Source organism: Acomys minous, assembly GCF_964271855.1.
Source record: "Acomys minous genome assembly, chromosome: 4".
NCBI classification, from domain to species: Eukaryota; Metazoa; Chordata; class Mammalia; order Rodentia; family Muridae; genus Acomys; species Acomys minous.
In genome coordinates, this window is record NC_140486.1 from 86,830,617 (window position 1) to 86,847,933 (window position 17,317).

The 17,317-nt window shown below is 47.5% G+C and overlaps 1 protein-coding gene across 1 annotated transcript in view; it reads left to right on the plus strand.

Moving 5' to 3' along the window:
* KIAA2012 overlaps window positions 1-17,117 on the plus strand; it is a 115,554-nt gene extending 98,437 nt beyond the window's left edge. The window contains exons 14-21 of the mRNA XM_084778671.1: window positions 2,193-2,283; window positions 5,269-5,434; window positions 6,420-6,534; window positions 9,223-9,560; window positions 12,097-12,296; window positions 13,044-13,216; window positions 13,979-14,201; window positions 16,911-17,117. Of these exons, the coding sequence (XP_084634797.1) occupies window positions 2,193-2,283; window positions 5,269-5,434; window positions 6,420-6,534; window positions 9,223-9,560; window positions 12,097-12,296; window positions 13,044-13,216; window positions 13,979-14,201; window positions 16,911-17,046 (1,442 nt within the window). The 3' untranslated portion in view covers window positions 17,047-17,117. The remainder of the gene's footprint in view (window positions 1-2,192; window positions 2,284-5,268; window positions 5,435-6,419; window positions 6,535-9,222; window positions 9,561-12,096; window positions 12,297-13,043; window positions 13,217-13,978; window positions 14,202-16,910) is intronic.
* Window positions 17,118-17,317: the final 200 nt, after the last annotated feature.

Genomic DNA, 17,317 nt, shown 5'->3' on the forward strand with positions numbered 1-17,317 from the left:
GTAGCCTTGGCTATCCTGTGCTTGCTTGGTAGACCAGGCTGGCCTCGAACTCACAGGAACCCACCTGCCTTTGCCTCCCAAGTACTGAGTTGATGCTCTATTTCTTTATTGGGAAAATGTGAATCAAATATGTGAGACTGTTCAAATCTCACATGACTAAGTGGGATGTCTACGGGTAATGACCACACAAGATTTTTATCCTACACTCTGCATAGTGTAGGATATTTTATAGACGTCTAAATTTATTAATGCCTAAATATCAGGTTATTTTACTAAGGAAAAGAAACCCACTTCTCTGGCTCCCATACCCATAGCAGTTCAATCCTGATCACAAATGGTGGACTAACCCTAGTGTAAGCCTCTGCTTCTGGACAGTACAATTGCACCCTCTGGTGGTCATCCTGTGCTCTGCACCCGAGTTCAGCAGGCAGGGTGTGCCTTCAATGAGGATGTCTAAGTCCGTCCTACCTCCTCTTCACTTCCACCCCCACCCCCACCCCCACCCCAGGCAGCCATGTTGGGGGAAGAATTCCTCACAGAGGTCCTCTTGTAGTGGAGATACCTAAGGTACCGCTCATGTCACATACACAAAGCAAAAGAAATTCTCAGGTGCATTCTTCAGCTGCACTGTACACTAAACAGTATGTCCCCACACCAAAGGAGGTCCGTGTGTGAGAGAGAGGGTATCACCTGAATGTGTGAGAATGGCAAAGGAGCCCTGCGGGGTGGGGGAGCACTGACTGCACCCCAGAAAATGCTCGGCCATGATATTAGAAGGTTGGCAGTGCATAGGATGTACACGGGTCTCCCCCCTTAAGGATGACGCTGTTCAGAGCAGTTTGCGACCTAGTATTATCAACTGGGGCTTTAGGGAAACAATCTAAGCATACATAAATCTTCTAATCTAACATAATATTCCTTTGTCTATTTTCTCTTCCAATCTAAGGATTTCCATCTAGATTTTTGTGATTTTTGTTTTATTTTTGAGACAAGGTTTTTTGTTTGTTTGTTTGATGATGTTGTTGTTGTTATTGAGACAAGGTTTCTCTGTGTAGCCTTGGCTGTCCTGGAGTCACTTTGTAGACCAAGCTGGCCTTGAACTCACAGTGATCCACCAGCCTCTGCCTCTCCAAGTGCTGGGACTAAAGGCGTGCGCCACACGCCCAGCCGGGTTATTTACTTATTATTTATTTGGTGCTCTGTGTGCATGTACATCTTCAGGCCAGAAGAGGGCATCAGATCACATTATAGATGGCTATGAGGCACCATGTGGATGCTGGGAACTGAACTCAGGACCTCTGGAAGGACAGCCAGGGCTCCCAATCTCTTCAGCCTTCAGCCTTCAGCCCCAGAGCCCTGGTCTAATATTAACTCTGGCTGGTTTGCAACATGAGGCAATCCTTCTGCCTCCTCCAGATTTTAATCAGTCCTAACACTTTTCTATAGTATGCATATTTTCTGTTGGGTTTTTGTTGTTCTTATTGTTGTTTTGGGTTTTTGTTGTTGGTTTTTGTTTGTTTTGTTTTTTGAGACAGGGTTTCTCTGTGTTATCTTGGCTGTCCTGAATTCACTTTGTAGGCCAGGCTGGCCTGCCTCCCAAGTTCTGGGATTAAAGGCATGCACCACCATGCCCAGCTATTTTTTGTTGTTATACCATAAATACGTGCCATACTTTCAGTATTTACCCTTGTAGCCACGGCTTGCTTGCTTTCTTCTCTTCCCTATTTAACAGTCTTCTTAGCGGTACTGAGGTTTGAACATAGGGAGAAAGACCCTCTACCTCTGAACTGCAGTCTTAGTCCTTACCTATAATTTTTAATACCACAGTCACGTATAAGTCACTTCTCAAGTTTTGTTGGGCAGTCTCTAATTTTTCATAACCAACAAATAAAATAAGATGTTGCACGAGTTTGCCTGTTCTTTTGAACTGTCTCCTTCTGATAGGTATCCAGGTGAGAGTCCTGATTAAAGGATAAAATATCTTTCTGGTTCTAGACACATGCTGCCCTATCACTTTCCTAAAGGATAGTTTAGTAATTTTAACGTCACTTGCCACAAACCAGAACCCCCTACAGGTTTGTCACCCTCGTCTTCACTGTTTACAGTTCACCGGTAGACATTTCCCCTTGCCTGGTTTCCTTCTGGGAAAAACTGCCTGGGCCACTGGCTGATGGAGATTACTGTTTTCACAGACCCAGAGCCAAGGACCGTGACCTTTGGCCCCGCCGGTTCTTCCCTGGCTGAGTACAACCAGACCTCTGAGGCTGACACCTTGAAAAGCAGGTAAGTGTGCAACTTGTAGCAACTCGGGCTTCTCTGCACACATTGTGGGGTTTGTTCTCATTAATTTGCTTTCTGGTTTTTGCTTTTTGTTTGTTTGTTTTCTGAGACACTTGAGATAGCACGCTTGCAGCTGGGATTAAAGGAAAGAGGCCCCTTAAGGGGCCACTTAAGCCATGTCCCCCAGGTTAGGTGGGGAAAAGCAAAGTTTAAGCATCTAGGGGCGGCTCTCTAGTGTGTCCATGCACCTGAGGTTTACAGAGCCCCTGGAAGGCGGAGCACAACCAGCTCTTCCTGGTTCCTGCCTTCCAGGTTCATTAATTTTGCATGGAATAAGGATGACCAGACATCACTGTGGCTCCTTCCCGTCCCTGCAACACAGGCAGCTTCCCTTCCCTGCGTCCTTACTATGAGCTCAGTGGCCGGCAGCTCAGACAGCCTGACCCAGTCCTTTGTCCTCAGTCTCCTTCGGTTGTGGCCTTTGCTGGAGATTTCTTTGCTGCCCACTGGAACTGGATCTCACGGTGGGTTCCATGAGCTTGGGGTGGCCAGGGACCAGCAGGGTAAAGACGCTCTTAGGTCAGAAGGTTTTGTGCCAAACAGAAGCAAACGGAGACGGAGCCTCAGTAACTGAGGCAGCCACTAAAAAAAAAAAAAAAAATGTGCTTTGGTTTTTTGTTTTGTTTTGGTTTTGGTTTTGGGTTTTTGTCTGTTTCGTTTTTCTATCCCCTTTTTCCCACAACATATTTTAACTTGCAGCTGCCCTTCCCCTAGCCAAAGCTAATGAAATATTCAAACAGAATTCTTTTTTTTTTAATCACAAGAACAATAGAAAGCATAAAACACTTTGCAAAGTTCGTTACACTTATTGTGACTAAAACTCAGATTTAACGCAGATTTCTAAATGAGAAAGAGAAAAGCAGCAATTCAGTCAGGTCCGTGGTGTTCCTTTGCAGCCTGCTTGTTCCTTGGGGGGAAATGGATATTTTCCTAACACCGAATTCTAAAGCAGACTTCCGGGAGTTTTTATAGAGTGACAGAGAACGATTTAAAGACTCGTGTATTTACTGGAAATTCCATCTACCTCATGCAACAAATATTTCTCAAGTTTCCACAGGAAAGCCTTGGGATAGCACACTGCAGTAAATAAATTGATTTAACTAAAAATGAAAAAAAAAAAAAAAGACCCAGGCCAATTGCAGCACCCAGCATCACTGCTGCCATCAGGTCAGTGATAGCTATGACACTGGGACACACAAAACAGGGCACACACGACCTGTAGTGGCTGTAGCCAATGAAGAATAAAACTCAGAGAAGCCAAAGAAAGGAATAGTTCAATCGCATGTTTTTTAGATCATCTTTCTTTTTTTTTTTTTTTTTTTTTTTTTTTTTTTTGGTTTTTCGAGACAGGGTTTCTCTGTGTAGCCTTGGCCATCCTGGACTCACTTTGTAGACCAGGCTGGCCTCGAACTCACAGCGATCCACCTGCCTCTGCCTCCCGAGTGCTGGGATTAAAGGCGTGCGCCACCACGCCCGGCTAGATCATCTTTCTTAAAGGCCCCTTAACTTTCCCAGCCACGCCTTTGCTAGAAGACATTTCCATTGTGTGATTCCAGTGTTAGTTAAAGGCATAGAATGTGGGGGTGATCTGACTGTGACATGTGGGGGTGATCTGACTGTGACATGTTGCTCCATTGATTGATCACCAAGGCTGCTTCAGCTGATGTGACTGGCTAGGCTGGTGTTCCCTTCCTCCCTCCCTGCTCCCTGTGTCCCTCCCAGAACTGCCAACCCCACTAAAGAGGACACCCTTCTCCAACAGAGGAGACCCTGCCTTTCTTTGGTCAAGGGTATTGAAGTAGTTACACTTCCCTGCTAAAACCTCCAAGCAAGTTCCTAACTAAAGGTGTAAATATGCAGTGAAAAGAAGTAAACTATTTCTGGGCTGGAGAGATGGCTTCAGTGGCTGTTGTTCCAGGAGACCCAGGTTCAAGTCCCAGCAATCACATGGCAGCTCACAATCGTAACTCCAGTTCCCAGAATCTGATACCTTCACACACAGAGACAGGTAAGCAGGCAGAGCACCAATGAACAAAAAATAAATAAATCATTAAAAAAAAAAAAAAAAAAGAATCACAGGGCTGGAGAGATGGCTCAGAGGTTAAAAGTACTGACTTCCAGAGATCCTGAGTTCAATTCCCAGCAACCACATGGTGGTTCACAACCATCTGTAATGTGATCTGATGCCCTCTTCTGGCCTGCAGGCATACATACAGACAGAGTACTATATACATAAGAAATAAATAACTTAAAAAAAAAAAAAAAGAATCCCAACCCCCCCCCCCAAAAAAAAAAAAGCCGGGCAGTGGTGACACACACCTTTAATACCAGCACTTGGGAGGCAGAGACAGGCAGATCACTGTGAGTTTGAAACCAGCCTAGTCTGCAAAGCGAGACCAGATAGTCAAGGCTGCACAGAGAAACCCTGTCTCGAAAAAAACAAAAAAAACAACAACAACAAAAAAATCACATGCATTAAAAAATAAGTAAACTGTGCTGGGCATAGTGGCTCACACCTTTAATCCCTGCGCTTGGGAGGCAGAGGCAGGTGGATAGCTGTAAGTTCGAGGCCAGCCTGGTCTACAAAGCAAGTCCAGGACAGCCAAGGCTACACAGAGAAACCCTGTCTCAAAAAAAAAAAAAAATTAAGTAAACTATTTCTCCAATAAAATACTACTAATACTAATACTAATACTAATACTAATACTAATACTAATACTAATACTAATACTAACACTAATACTACTATCACCTTAGGGAAATCCCAAAAGGGAAAACGACCATCTGCCTTATACAGGAACACCGAAGAGAAAGTTGACTGAGTACGTCAAATATCTCAACAGCCAATCACGGCTGCTCTGTCTGCGTTCGTTCCCTCCCACTTAACCTTTTCCATTCAGTTGGTCTCCTGGCTTGCTCTTTTCCCAGGGACAGAGATCACAAAGTGTACCAACCGAGTAGAGGACGTCTAGAACATGAGCCTGTATCCCCAAAGAAGTTGGGTTCTGAGCCTACATCTCTTCTCCCAAGAAAAAATAAGAAAACGGGACAAGCAAAACTGTCCAGCCAGCAGACCCCAGTGGCCACCAGTCACGTGAGTGTGCGAGAGTCTGGTCCAGAACCCTGCCTGGGCCTCTCACGGCACCATGTAGACTTCTGTAGGCTCCTTAATAGATGAGAGCACTTGACTAAGGGGCAGAAGGGGCTGAGGCCCAGCGATGGTCTGCTCGCCAGGCCCTGTACCTTGCGCTTGCATTAGGCTACATCTTCCTGAAGGACAAGAGCCCCAATGCCAAACAAAAACACAAGCAGGTAACCATGGCCCCACTCAGCCATCTTCTTTTAGGGGGAACCTCCGTATTGTCACAGCCCGTAGGGAAAGGTGAAGGATGGCATGGCTCTTGCTACCTGCCTGGGGTTTTCTCAAAGTTAGCACACGATGCAGCAGTGAGCAAGGCTGGCAAAAAAAAGGGGGGGGGGGCTCTTATTTACTCTTTTTTCCTCTGAAGTTATTCCTAATTATTTTAAACAAAAGGCATCTTCTTCCAATCTTCCTACTGGCTCTGTGGCTAGCGTTACCGTCTCGCCAGCAAGAACGACGCTGCACACACAAACAGGATCCTTCTGCAGTAAAGCTTTAATGCATCTTAAGAGGGAGAGCATAAGCTTACAGCAAGTAAAATGGAGACCCCAAACAGCAGAAACCCATCCCTTGTATAGGAAACTGTCCTCCGCTTAGGATGTGTCAGTCCCTGATTGGCTGTTGCTCATCGGGAGAGATGACGCCACAGGAGAGGCAGAGCACAACGAGTGGAAAATCCCTTCGCACATGCGCAGATTAGTTGTTTGTCAGCATGGGACACAGGATGTCAGCGCCATCTTGTAATGGCGAATGTGAGCGCGGCTTCCCACATGGCTCCACACTGGGAAGCTGATCAGCCGATCATCCGCTTCACCCAGAACTCCCCTGCGTCCCATTCTAGGCCTCCGTTGCCTTGTTCTTTCGGAATAACCTTCATTTGATACACTCTTTTATTTCCTATATGTATCACAGTCCCTTCCTAAATTTCTTCCTTTAGGGAAGGAAGTTGGTTGACAAGGCTAAGCGGAAGAAAAGAACCAAGACAGACAAGGGCAAAGCATCCAAGAGAGAGCGCGAAGGAAAGGCCCTGGGGCAAGCAGAGGCCGTCCGAGGTAAGAGAGCATGCCTGTGAGGAACACTCAGACTGCTGACAGGCGCGGGGACAAAGTGGAGAATGGGCTTGGTCCATTCATGCCAGCAGAGCTTTGCTTGATGACCTGGCTGAGCTGGCTTTGCAGCCGGATTTCGCAGCAGTGTCTCAGTGCGCATGAACAGAGGAAAGCAGGGCCAAGCAGAGAGCTGTGATGACCATTGACAGGTTAATAACAGCACTCTGCAAGTGTGGGAGTGAATGCTGCCATGCTGGCTGTGTACCCAAGGCTGAGATGCGTTGGGCAAGTGGCATCAGAGTAAAGGTGGACTCAGGGGATTGTCCTTTGTAATGTGGCCCCATATACACTACTGCTGCCATTGTGAGCTAATAACTACAGGCTAATAACTACCTGTAGTGTGAGAAGCTGAAATGCAAAATGTCCCCCAGGTCTGAAACTCTCTGAAAATCAACAAGATGCCACAAGTAGATTCTATACCCGACCTCACTAAAAATACTGTACAGGGCTCGTGAGTACTTGCAGTACATTTGGCCTACAGTTTTATTTTGATTCTGAGTAAAACTCCTTACTGCTTTTGGGAAAACATATCAAATTACCCTCAGGCTGAGGGTCAAAAGTGTGTATGAAGCATTAGCAAACTGCATATTTAGACTTAGATGTCATCCCCGGGATATTATATTATACACTTTTTTTTTGTTTTTGTTTTTTGAGACAGGGTTTCTCTGTGTAGCCTTGGCTGTCCTGGACTCACTTTGTAGACCAGGCTGGCCTCGAACTCATAGCGATCCACCTGCCTCTGCCTCCCGAGTGCTGGGATTACAAGCATGCGCCACCACGCCCGCCTGCAAATAACAGCACAGTGGGGTTTTTGTTGTTATTGTTGTTGTTTTGGGGGGGGGGGTTGAGACAGGGTTTCTCTGTGTAGTCTTGGCTATCCTGGACCCACTTTGTAGACCAGGCTAGCCTCGAACTCAGAGATCCGCCTATCTCTGCCTCCTGAGTGCTGGGATTAAAGGCATGCGCCACCACGCCCGTTACTTTTTTTTTTTTTTAATGCATGTGATTCCCTCTTTTTTTTTTAAGTTTTATTTATTTATTATGTATACAGTGTGCCACCACGCTCGGCTATTATACACATTTCATATGTGTGTAAATATTCTAAAGCCAGAACGCATCTGGTCTCAAACACCTCAGAAAGGGGGTGCTTAGCCTAGGCACCCCAATCTTTAAGTTTCAGGCAGTGAGAGGAAAAGAAGGGGAGAATGAAGTAGGGTGTGAATGCTTCTCTACCAACACACTTCCCAGTCCTTCTGCACCTCACAAAACCCCAGATGCTTCTGAACCACCATCTGTTAGCCTAACACTCACATGCATCCTTTGTTGCCCCCAAGATTCGAAGGCCTTTTAAACGAATCACATGTTGTTGCAAGGACAACACTGGGTACACCCCTGGTGACAGATCTGGCTTTAGAGTTTGCTTTTTAAACTCTTGGTGGATTTATCCTTGTCTAGCCCTTAGCATCGGCAGAAACAGGAAAAACAAATGACCTTGGCCCTCGGAGTATTAAACTTCACCCAGGTAGAGCTGTGACCCCAGGGCAGGACTTCCACTGCAGGTCAGAGGGGACCGTCCCTTGCTTCCGGGAGGGCTTCAGATTGAACGTGGAGCCCCAGGTACTAAGCACAAGCCCCACCACTTAGCTGTCCACCCCAGGTACTAAGCACAGGCCCTACCACTTAGCTGTCCACCCCAGGTACCAAGCACAAGCCCTACTGTGGCTAGCGTTACCGTCTCGTCAGCAAGAACGACGCTGCACACACAAACAGGATCCTTCTGCAGTAAAGCTTTAATGCATCTTGAGAGGGAGAGCATAAGCTTACAACACGTAAAACGGAGACAGAGAGAGCAAACAGCAGAAACCCCTCCCTTATATAGGAAACTGTCCTCCGCTTAGGACGTGTCAGTCCCTGATTGGCTGTTGCTCATCGGGCGAGATGATGCCACGGGAGAGGCAGAGCACAACGAGTGGAAAATCCCTTCGCACATGCGCAGATTAGTTGTTTGTCAGCATGGGACACAGGATGTCAGCGCCATCTTGTAATGGCGAATGTGAGCGTGGCTTCCCACACCCTACCACTTAGCCATCCACCCCAGGTACTAAGCACAAGCCCCACCACTTAGCCATCCACCCCAGGTACTAAGCACAAGCCCCACCACTTAGCCGTCCACCCCAGGTACTAAGCACAAGCCCCACCACTTAGCCATCCACCCCAGGTACTAAGCACAAGCCTCACCACTTAGCTGTCTACCCAGCCAGGAACGCAGCCTTCCTGTTGTATACTACTGAGGGAGCGACTCCTTGCTGGTCTAAGTACAAAGCGGGCCTGCTTTTCCCAAGTCATTATTACAATGCAGAGTCTATTCTCCCATGAGTTCCCCATGTCATCCCACCGAATGCCTAGTCTTAAAGGACCCAGTATGGTGGCGCACGCCAGGACTCCAGAGGCAGAGGTATAAGGTTCTCTGTAGTCTGAGACCACAGAGCCTAGTGTGTACAACGAGTTCCAGGACAGCGCAACCCACAGAAAGGGGCCCTGCCTCAGAAAAATAAAGTTACTAAAGAGAACCAAGTTGAGCTCACATTTCTTCTGCTCAGCCACACCTCTGTCCCCAATTTTTTCCCCCAGGGAAGTCAAGGGATCCGAAAACTGAAAAGAAAGCAGAGCTAACTCCAAAAGAAAAGAAACCAGGAACCAAAACAAAAAAGACACATAAGAAAAGGAACAAGAAGAAAGCAGCAGAGCTGAGGCAGCTGGATGTCACTAACTTCGAGGAAGCGGGTGGCACCTCAGAGAGAGGGTTCCTTTACTCACTCTCTGCCACTGAGGACTCCTCGCTTTGTCCAGAATCTGATGTGCTGGAGAGCCAGGTTTCTATAGACGGAAGATTATCACCCATGCAGGCCACAGGTGTCACTAGCAACGTGCAACCTGAAGAAGAGAGAAGTCCTGAAGACCCTTCCCAGGTATGGATGGGCAGGTGTCCCCCCCAGGGAAAGTTCTGTCCTCACTTGGCACAACTGCAATGTGAAAGAAATGTCCCTACATGGGCTGTGGTTTCTGGAACAGACCTATTTCATAGTGGTCTTATTTGTTTCTACTGTGGTACATTCTGACCCTAGTTAGAAGCCACAAGGAAAGAGACTTTAGGCCTCCAAAGTGAGTGTGGCATTCTGTGATGCCCCAAACTGCCAGGGAGTGTATCCAACTCTAGAAAGTAAGGAGGTAGGTACGGCAGCCATCTGTGACAAGTACAGTTCTCACTGGGACAGAGAAAGGTAGAGACACACCTGGCAGTGGTGGCACATGCCTTGAATCCCAGCACTCGGGAGGCAGAGGCAGGTGGATCCCTGTGAGTTCGAGACTAGCCTGGTCTACTATTTCCAGGACAGCCAAGGTTACACAGAGAAACCCTGACTCGAAAAACAAGAAAGGGCAGGGGGGAGGAGAGAGAAGAGAAAGGTAGACACACTGGCTGTGAGACCCAAGCCACATTCTCAACTTGGCCTGGCACATTACAAAGACTTTAGTAAACAGCAGGACCAGACAGCTCACACAAACTTGTGTCTGCCCTTTCAGGGTGCTTTAATGAATTTCTGTGTCCCAGTAGCCTTGATTCTAGGGTGCAAGATTGAATAGAAGCAATGAATGAGGAAAATTATTCTTGGAATTCTCATTAATTAGTCAAAAAGAATAGCATCCATACACATCACATTTCAGCCCCTGTTTCTTCTGCTGTTGGAATCTTCATCAGGACACACAACTATATTTAGAGCCTTTGAATTCCAAAATATCCTGGAACAGCACAGCACACAGGCCAGGGCCCTATAGATACATCTGCATAAACACTACAGCACCTCATTAAATCTTTACATCCGCATTTATGAACTAAGTGTAGTTAGCCTCGGATTATAGACCTAGAGACCGAAGCTCCAAGCAAAACACCAATTGCTAGATGCTCCGCAGCACTCAGTAGCTGAGCCAAGGTTTGACCTCAGGTCTGCTGACTCCAGGTCCAAAATGCTCATCACTATTTTAAGTAACTGCTTATTTAATAGCAGTGTTTTCTAATAGTTTCAGGGACCTTTTCCCTTTAGTGCCCTCAGGCCTCCTTAGCTGCCCAGATTGCAGAACTCTGCTCTGCACAGTGGATGAAGACTTTCATCTGTGAGCAGAATTTTCTAGATCATTAGCACTTCTTAGATTTGTTGTCAATCCATAGTGGCATGCTGCCTCTGGAGAACCACAGAGTTTGGACTCCAGGTAGCACAGGGTCCTATGGAGAAGTTGTTTACCTGTGTTCCCCACCTAGAAATGTGACTGGGTAGGGAGGTGGCATTGGAGAGAGAGAGAAAACAAAAAGATTTATTTTATAAACTGAAAGAAAACCTTTTGGGCCTGAAGAGATAAGCACTGGATGTTCTTCCAAAAGTCCTGAATTCAATTCCTAGCAACTACATGGTGGCTCACAACCATCTATAATGAGATCCAGTGTCTTCTTCTGGCCTGCAGGCTAACATGCAGACAGAACATTATATAAATAATAACTTTTTAAAAATATTTTTAAAAAGAAAGAAAAGAAAACCATTCACTGAACAGCGGTTAATTCAGTCTGACTCCTCCTACACAGCCAAGACTGCATCTAGTAAAGCAGCTCTTATCAGGACCCTGCCCTCCAGCCCTAGCTTTGAAGTCTTTTGTTTGCTTGTTTGTTTTTGTTTTTTCGAGACAGGGTCTCTCTGTGTAGCCCTGGCTGTCCTGGACTCTCTTTGTAGACCAGGCTGGGCTCGAACTCACAGAGATCCACCTACCTCTGCTTCCCGAGTGCTGGGATTAAAGGCATATGCCACCAGGCCCAGTGCTTTGAAGTCTTTAAAACTCCAGGAGCACCTTCCTCCCACCTCCTGGAGATTTTCAAGTGTTGGACCAAGTGGAGCTCTGGCATAGTTTAAAGATCCTTGGGCGATTGTGAAGTGCAGCTAGGGTTGCAGACGCCAGGACTTCTGACACAGGGAACATTTTGCTTTTTGTTTTTTTGTTTTGTTTTGTTTAAATATTTATTTATTATTGTGTGTACAGTCCTCTGCCTGCATGTACACATGCAGGCCAGAAGAGGGCATCAGATCACATTACATAGATGGTTGTGAGCCACTATGTGGTTGCTGGGAATTGAACTCAGGACCTTTGGAGGAACAGTCGGTGCCCTTAACCTTTGAGCCATCTCTCCAGCCCACACAGGGAGAACATTTTGATGGCACCTGGGTTACCACAGTGAGTACTGGACGTAGCCCATGAGGGAGACCATATCAGGAAATCTGTGCTTCCCCCCAACCCCAAGCAAGTGAAAGACTTGAACGTAGGTCACTCCAACCCCGAAGCCAGGTAGGCAGAGGCAGTTGATGCCACTGTGGTAGTAGTGTGGAGATCTCTGGTTAGAGGAAAAATCCTCTCTGGGGTGCAGCTGGGTCCGTCCCTTCCACTGATAACACTCTGGTCTCTTAGGCCCTCCTGGAGAAGAGGCAGCAGAAGGCTTCTCGGGACAGAGTTCGAATAGAGAGGGCACAGATGAGGTGGCTGGAGGTGGAGCGGAGAAGAAGGGAGCAGGAGGAGCTGAGCCGGCTCCATCAGAAGCAGCTGGAGAGAGCAGAGAAGATGAAGGAGCAGCTGGAGCTGGAGCAGCTGAGGCGCGCTGAGGAGATCCGGTGGGCCAGCAGCCCGGAGACGCACGGCAGGGCAAACCCTCACTAGGAGCACAGTGCAGCGCTACGGCTCACAGCCTAACACCACACCATAGGGACAGCCTGGGCCAGAGAAAAGGCTGAGATACTGTCTGGACCACATGGGTTACCCAAGATAGATGCTCACAGGGAACTCCTGGGAAGGCTTTGAGATTTGGTCCAGCATTTATCAAGCTTCTGGCACTGTCTGTCCTGGGTTAGGCCCTTACTCCCTTCAAGCCTATGAGGCAAGAAGTTCAAAAATCCACACTTTAAGGATAGAAAATCCGGGTGTGGTGGTGCAGGCCTTTAATCCCAGCAGTCGGGAGGCAGAGGTAGGCAGATCGCTGTGAGGCCAAGGCCAGCCTGGTCTACAAAGCGAGCCCAGGATAGCCAAGGCTAACACAGGAAGACCCTGTCTCGAAAAACCAAAAACCAAACCAAAACAAACCAAAATACACACACACACACACACACACACACACACACACACACACACACACACATAATGTATGTATGTTTAAAACAAAGAGCAGAGAACTCGAAGCTCTTAAATCCTGAGCTGTATGTGAAACTTCTAGATTTCGTCTTGCCTCTACCTCTCCCGTCAGTCCCAGCTGTAGGCCTGTTCTCTGGAGGAGCGCTCCCTGGGGCCTGAGGGCTGAGGGCTACAATGCCAGCTGGCTGGCCCAGGGTTTTCTGCCATTCCTCTGACATCTCCCGTGTTCTCAGGCTGAGAAAGCAGAGGCTGGAGGAAGAGCAGCAGCAGCAGGAGGAAGCAGAGAGGAAGCGGAGGCTCCAGCTGCAGGCAGCCCGGGAGAGAGCTCGGCAGCAGCAAGAGGAGCTCCGGAGGAAACTGCTAGAACTGCAGAGAAAAAAGCATCAGGAGGAGGTGGAGAGGGCTGGTGAGAGGAGTCCTGAGCTTGGTGTATATCTCCTATCTCTTGGCCAAAAATATGTTAAATCCACTGTGGGACTCGTTTATTCCTGTCCTAGGCCTTAGTGCACAAAGCACTCTGGCGTGTATACGCTAGTTTTGTTTTTTTCCAGAATGGTAATTATGTCTGGCTATAGTGGGTTATGGAAAGATGGGATGTGACTAGAAAGCTCTAGAGGAAATGACTGCAGGGTCAGACTCCTGGTTCTACAAATCGCCCTTGTCAGCATTCTCAGGAGCTACCCAAACTGCTTTTCCTGCTCCCTTCCCTTCCCTTCCCTTCTTGCAGACAGACAGTCATAACATCCGAAGAGCCTCAGGACACACCTTCGGGTGTGGATCAGATCATCTGCCAGCGCACTTTTCAGGACGAGGGTAGAAAGTGCAGCAGATGGTGCCGAGGGCAACTCTAGAGTCTAGTCAAGTAGAAATGTTTCTCTCAATGCTGACCTGACACTCCTCCGCACGCATCCAGCACACCACCCTGTGAAGGCAGCAGACCCTGAGGAAAGCTTCCCTAAGGCTTTGACAGGGGACTTGGATTAGTAAACCCAGAGGCTGTAGCAGATTAGCAAAGTAGACCAGAAACACCAGGGGCTCTGGTGGTGCCCCCCGCTGCGGCTCTAGTGGTGCCTCACTGAGGCTCCGGTGGTGTCTTACTGCGGCTCTGGTGGTGCCCTCGATGCGGCTCTGGTGGTGCCCCCGCTGAGCCCAGCTTTCTATTCTGCAGAGGCGGAGAAGCAAAGGCAGAAGAAGGAACTAGAACTGCAGTTAGCAGAAGAACAGAAGCGCCTGATGGAAATGGCTGAAGAAGAGCTGCTGGAGTACCAGCGGCAGAAACAAGAAGCGGAAGAGAAGTCGAGGCGGGAGGCTGAGGAGAGGAGGCAGCGGGAAGAGGAAGCAGCAAGGCTGGCCCTGGAAGAAGCCACGAAACTAGCTGAGGAACAAACCAGGTAGGTACTGGAGAGGGACAAGCCAGCTGCCGCCAGGGCCCGTTAGGAGGCTCGAGGGCCCAGTGCCAACGCTGCTGACCTGGCAGTGCCTTTAAGCGAGCAGTTCTCACCCCCTACACGCATAGCTAGAAAAGTAAAACACAAAGAGCCATCTCCAGCTGCCAACAGCGCAGGATTCTGTCTCATAGAATTTGTATTGGAGCTATATGAGAGATCATTTATCTTGATCTCCTGGTTTACAGATAAAAGTGAATCAAAGCAGAACAACAACTGAACCCCAGAGCTAGTGAGCAGCAGGGTGGTAGAATGTCTGCACTGTGCGCTGGCTTCACCTCCCCAGTGACAGAGGAGCAAGATCTCCATCAGGACCAGTCAGTCAGTGACTTTGGCCAATACCAAGACCCATTATGCAAACAGTAGAGACTAGGAGTTCAGAACTAGGTAGGTATTCACGTTCTAAGGGTAGGATGGAGAGAGGCTGAACAAGAAAATATTTTGTTTTTTAACCGAGCAACAAAATGTTATACAGAAAACTTTAAAGATGTGACAGGAGGGCTGGAGAAATGGCTCAGAGGTTAAGAACGCTGACTGCTCTTCCAAAGGTCCTGAGTTCAATTCCCAGCAGCCACATGGTGGCTCACAGCCATCTATAATGTGACCTGATGCCCTCTTCTGGCGTGCAGGCATACATGTGGACAGAACACTGTATAAATAATAATAAATAAATAGCCGGGCAGTGGTGTGGTACATGCCTTTAATCCCAGCTCTTGGGAGGCAGAGGGAGGCGGATCACTGTGAATTCGAGGCCAGCCTGGTCTACAAAGAGAGTTCCGAGTTCCAGGACAGCCAAGGCTACATAGAGAAACCCTGTCTCAAAACAAAACAAAACAAAATAAAAAAATAATAAATAATCTTTTAAAAAATATGTGACAGGAAATATATTTTAGATTGGCAGTCCAGAACTTGCCTCTCACAAGGGACGTCACTTAAGGGTGATTTTAATAATATGAAGTTAACCACAGAAGAACGTAGGTGAATACGTCAGGAAACAGCAGTAAGAGAACAGTGTGTGAGAACAGAAATGAGGCTGACATGTTGAATGAATAAGCAGCCGAGCGTTGCAGGAAGGGGGGTGAAGAGCTGGTACTTCGGATGAAGTCAGGGAGGTAACCGAGAGCAGACCTCATGGGTGTCACATTAGAAGAAACTACTCCAAGTAAGTCACCTGGGGCCAAGAGCGCCACCAACCCTTTGCAGTCACCGACACTGGAAGGTGAGCTGGCTGTGGTGGCGCAGGCCTCTCATCCCAGCACTAGGCAGGCAGAAGCAAAAGGGCTCTCGGAACTAGGGGAGCTGCAGTAAGAGCCTCTCAAAACCGACGGAAGAGGTACAACCTCTTGAAGGATAAAGTGACAACCTGGAAAATCGTGTCCCCGTGATTACATGAAAATACTTCTCCCCAGGGGACAGTATTTAATTCCACAATTGAATAATACTCTTTAAGAGGTCCAGAAAGAGAAGGCACCAAACCTCTCACTGCTCCTCCCTAGCCTCTGTCCAGCTGTTAGGAGAGTTGCAATAGGCCACTGGGAAGTGCTAACTCAGCCTCAGTAGTGTAGCGCACATGTCATGGCAGTAGTAACAAGACAAAAAGCAAGCTACTAGAACCCCAGCTTTCCGAGAAAAACTGACAGTCATTATTGGGGTACTAGAGTGTTTACGTAAAATGAATCCAGGTAGCTGAGAGAAGGAAACCAAGCAACTAACCGAGTAATGGCTAGCCTCACCCCAACCAGGACTCGAACTCAGTGCCAACCGCCTTCACTTCAGCTACATCTGTGATGTCTGCCCCTGACTTTCACTGCTGTTTCCTCATCTCTAAAGCAAGAGAGTCCACTGTAATCCCAGCACTCAGGAAATGGGGAGACAGGTGGATATCTGTGAGTTTCCAGGCCAGTTTGGTCTAAATAGCAACTTCCAAGACAGCCAGGGCTACATAGAGAGACCCTATCTCAACAAAATAAAAACTAAACCAAACTAAAACAAGCAAGCAAGGGAATCCCTACCAGCAACACAAGTTTAAGAACTGGGTTTTTTGGTTTTTTTTAAAGATTTATTCATTCAGCCAGGCGGTGGTGGCGCACGCCTTTAATCCCAGTACTCGGGAGGCAGAGACAGGTGGATCGCTGTGAGTTTGAGGCCAGCCTGGTCTACAGAGTGAGTCCAGGACAGCCAAGGCCACACAGAGAAACCCTGTCTCCAAAAACCAAAAGGAAAAAAAAAATATTTATTTCTGAGGGTTGGGATTTTAGCTCAGTGGTAGAGCGCTTGCCTAGCAAGTGCTAGGCCCTGGGTTCGGTCCTCAGCTCTGAAAAAATAAAATAAAAATAAATATTTACTTTGGAAAAAAAAGATTTATTTATTATGTATACAGTACTCTGCTTGTATCCCTGTAGGCCAGAAAAGGGCATCAGATCACATTATAGATGCCTGTGAGCTACCATAAGAACTGGCAATTAATTATGCCTTCCTTTTTACTTTTCTAGTAGGAATCTCATGATGCCTCAAGTAATCTTCCACTAAACCCCACAATCAATCATACGATTGTCCACTAAACCCACAACCAACGGCTCAAACCCCAAACCCTACCAACTTAAAAGACAGAATGCTTACTCATTTCTGGAACTGGGGGTGGGGTTGTTTCCTTAGGCAAAAAGCTGCTTTGGAGAAACACCTTCATTTTCAAGAACTCTTTAAGGAAGCCAGTGGCCTGCAGTGGACACAGAACGTTTCCAGAGCATGGGTCTACTCGTATTTCCAGTTCCTACAAACCCCCAAGCCCTAAGGCTACAAGCAGAGTAAGTTGGGAAGTGGTGAGAGAAAAAGCTACACTTTTATAATAAAGCTCCAGCCTGAGTCCACTAGTTCCTTTTCATCTGGCTTACCTCAGCCCATACCTAGGACTTTCTTTACCCTGGAAGCTCTCTCCCAGCATTCCTACACACTCCGCAACCTTTTTACTTATTTAAATCCATCTGTGTCCTTTAGAACTACCTAACTTCAAAAGCCTTGGTGCTTAAATTAGCATTCCACAGATCCAGCTGGGGGCACTAAGT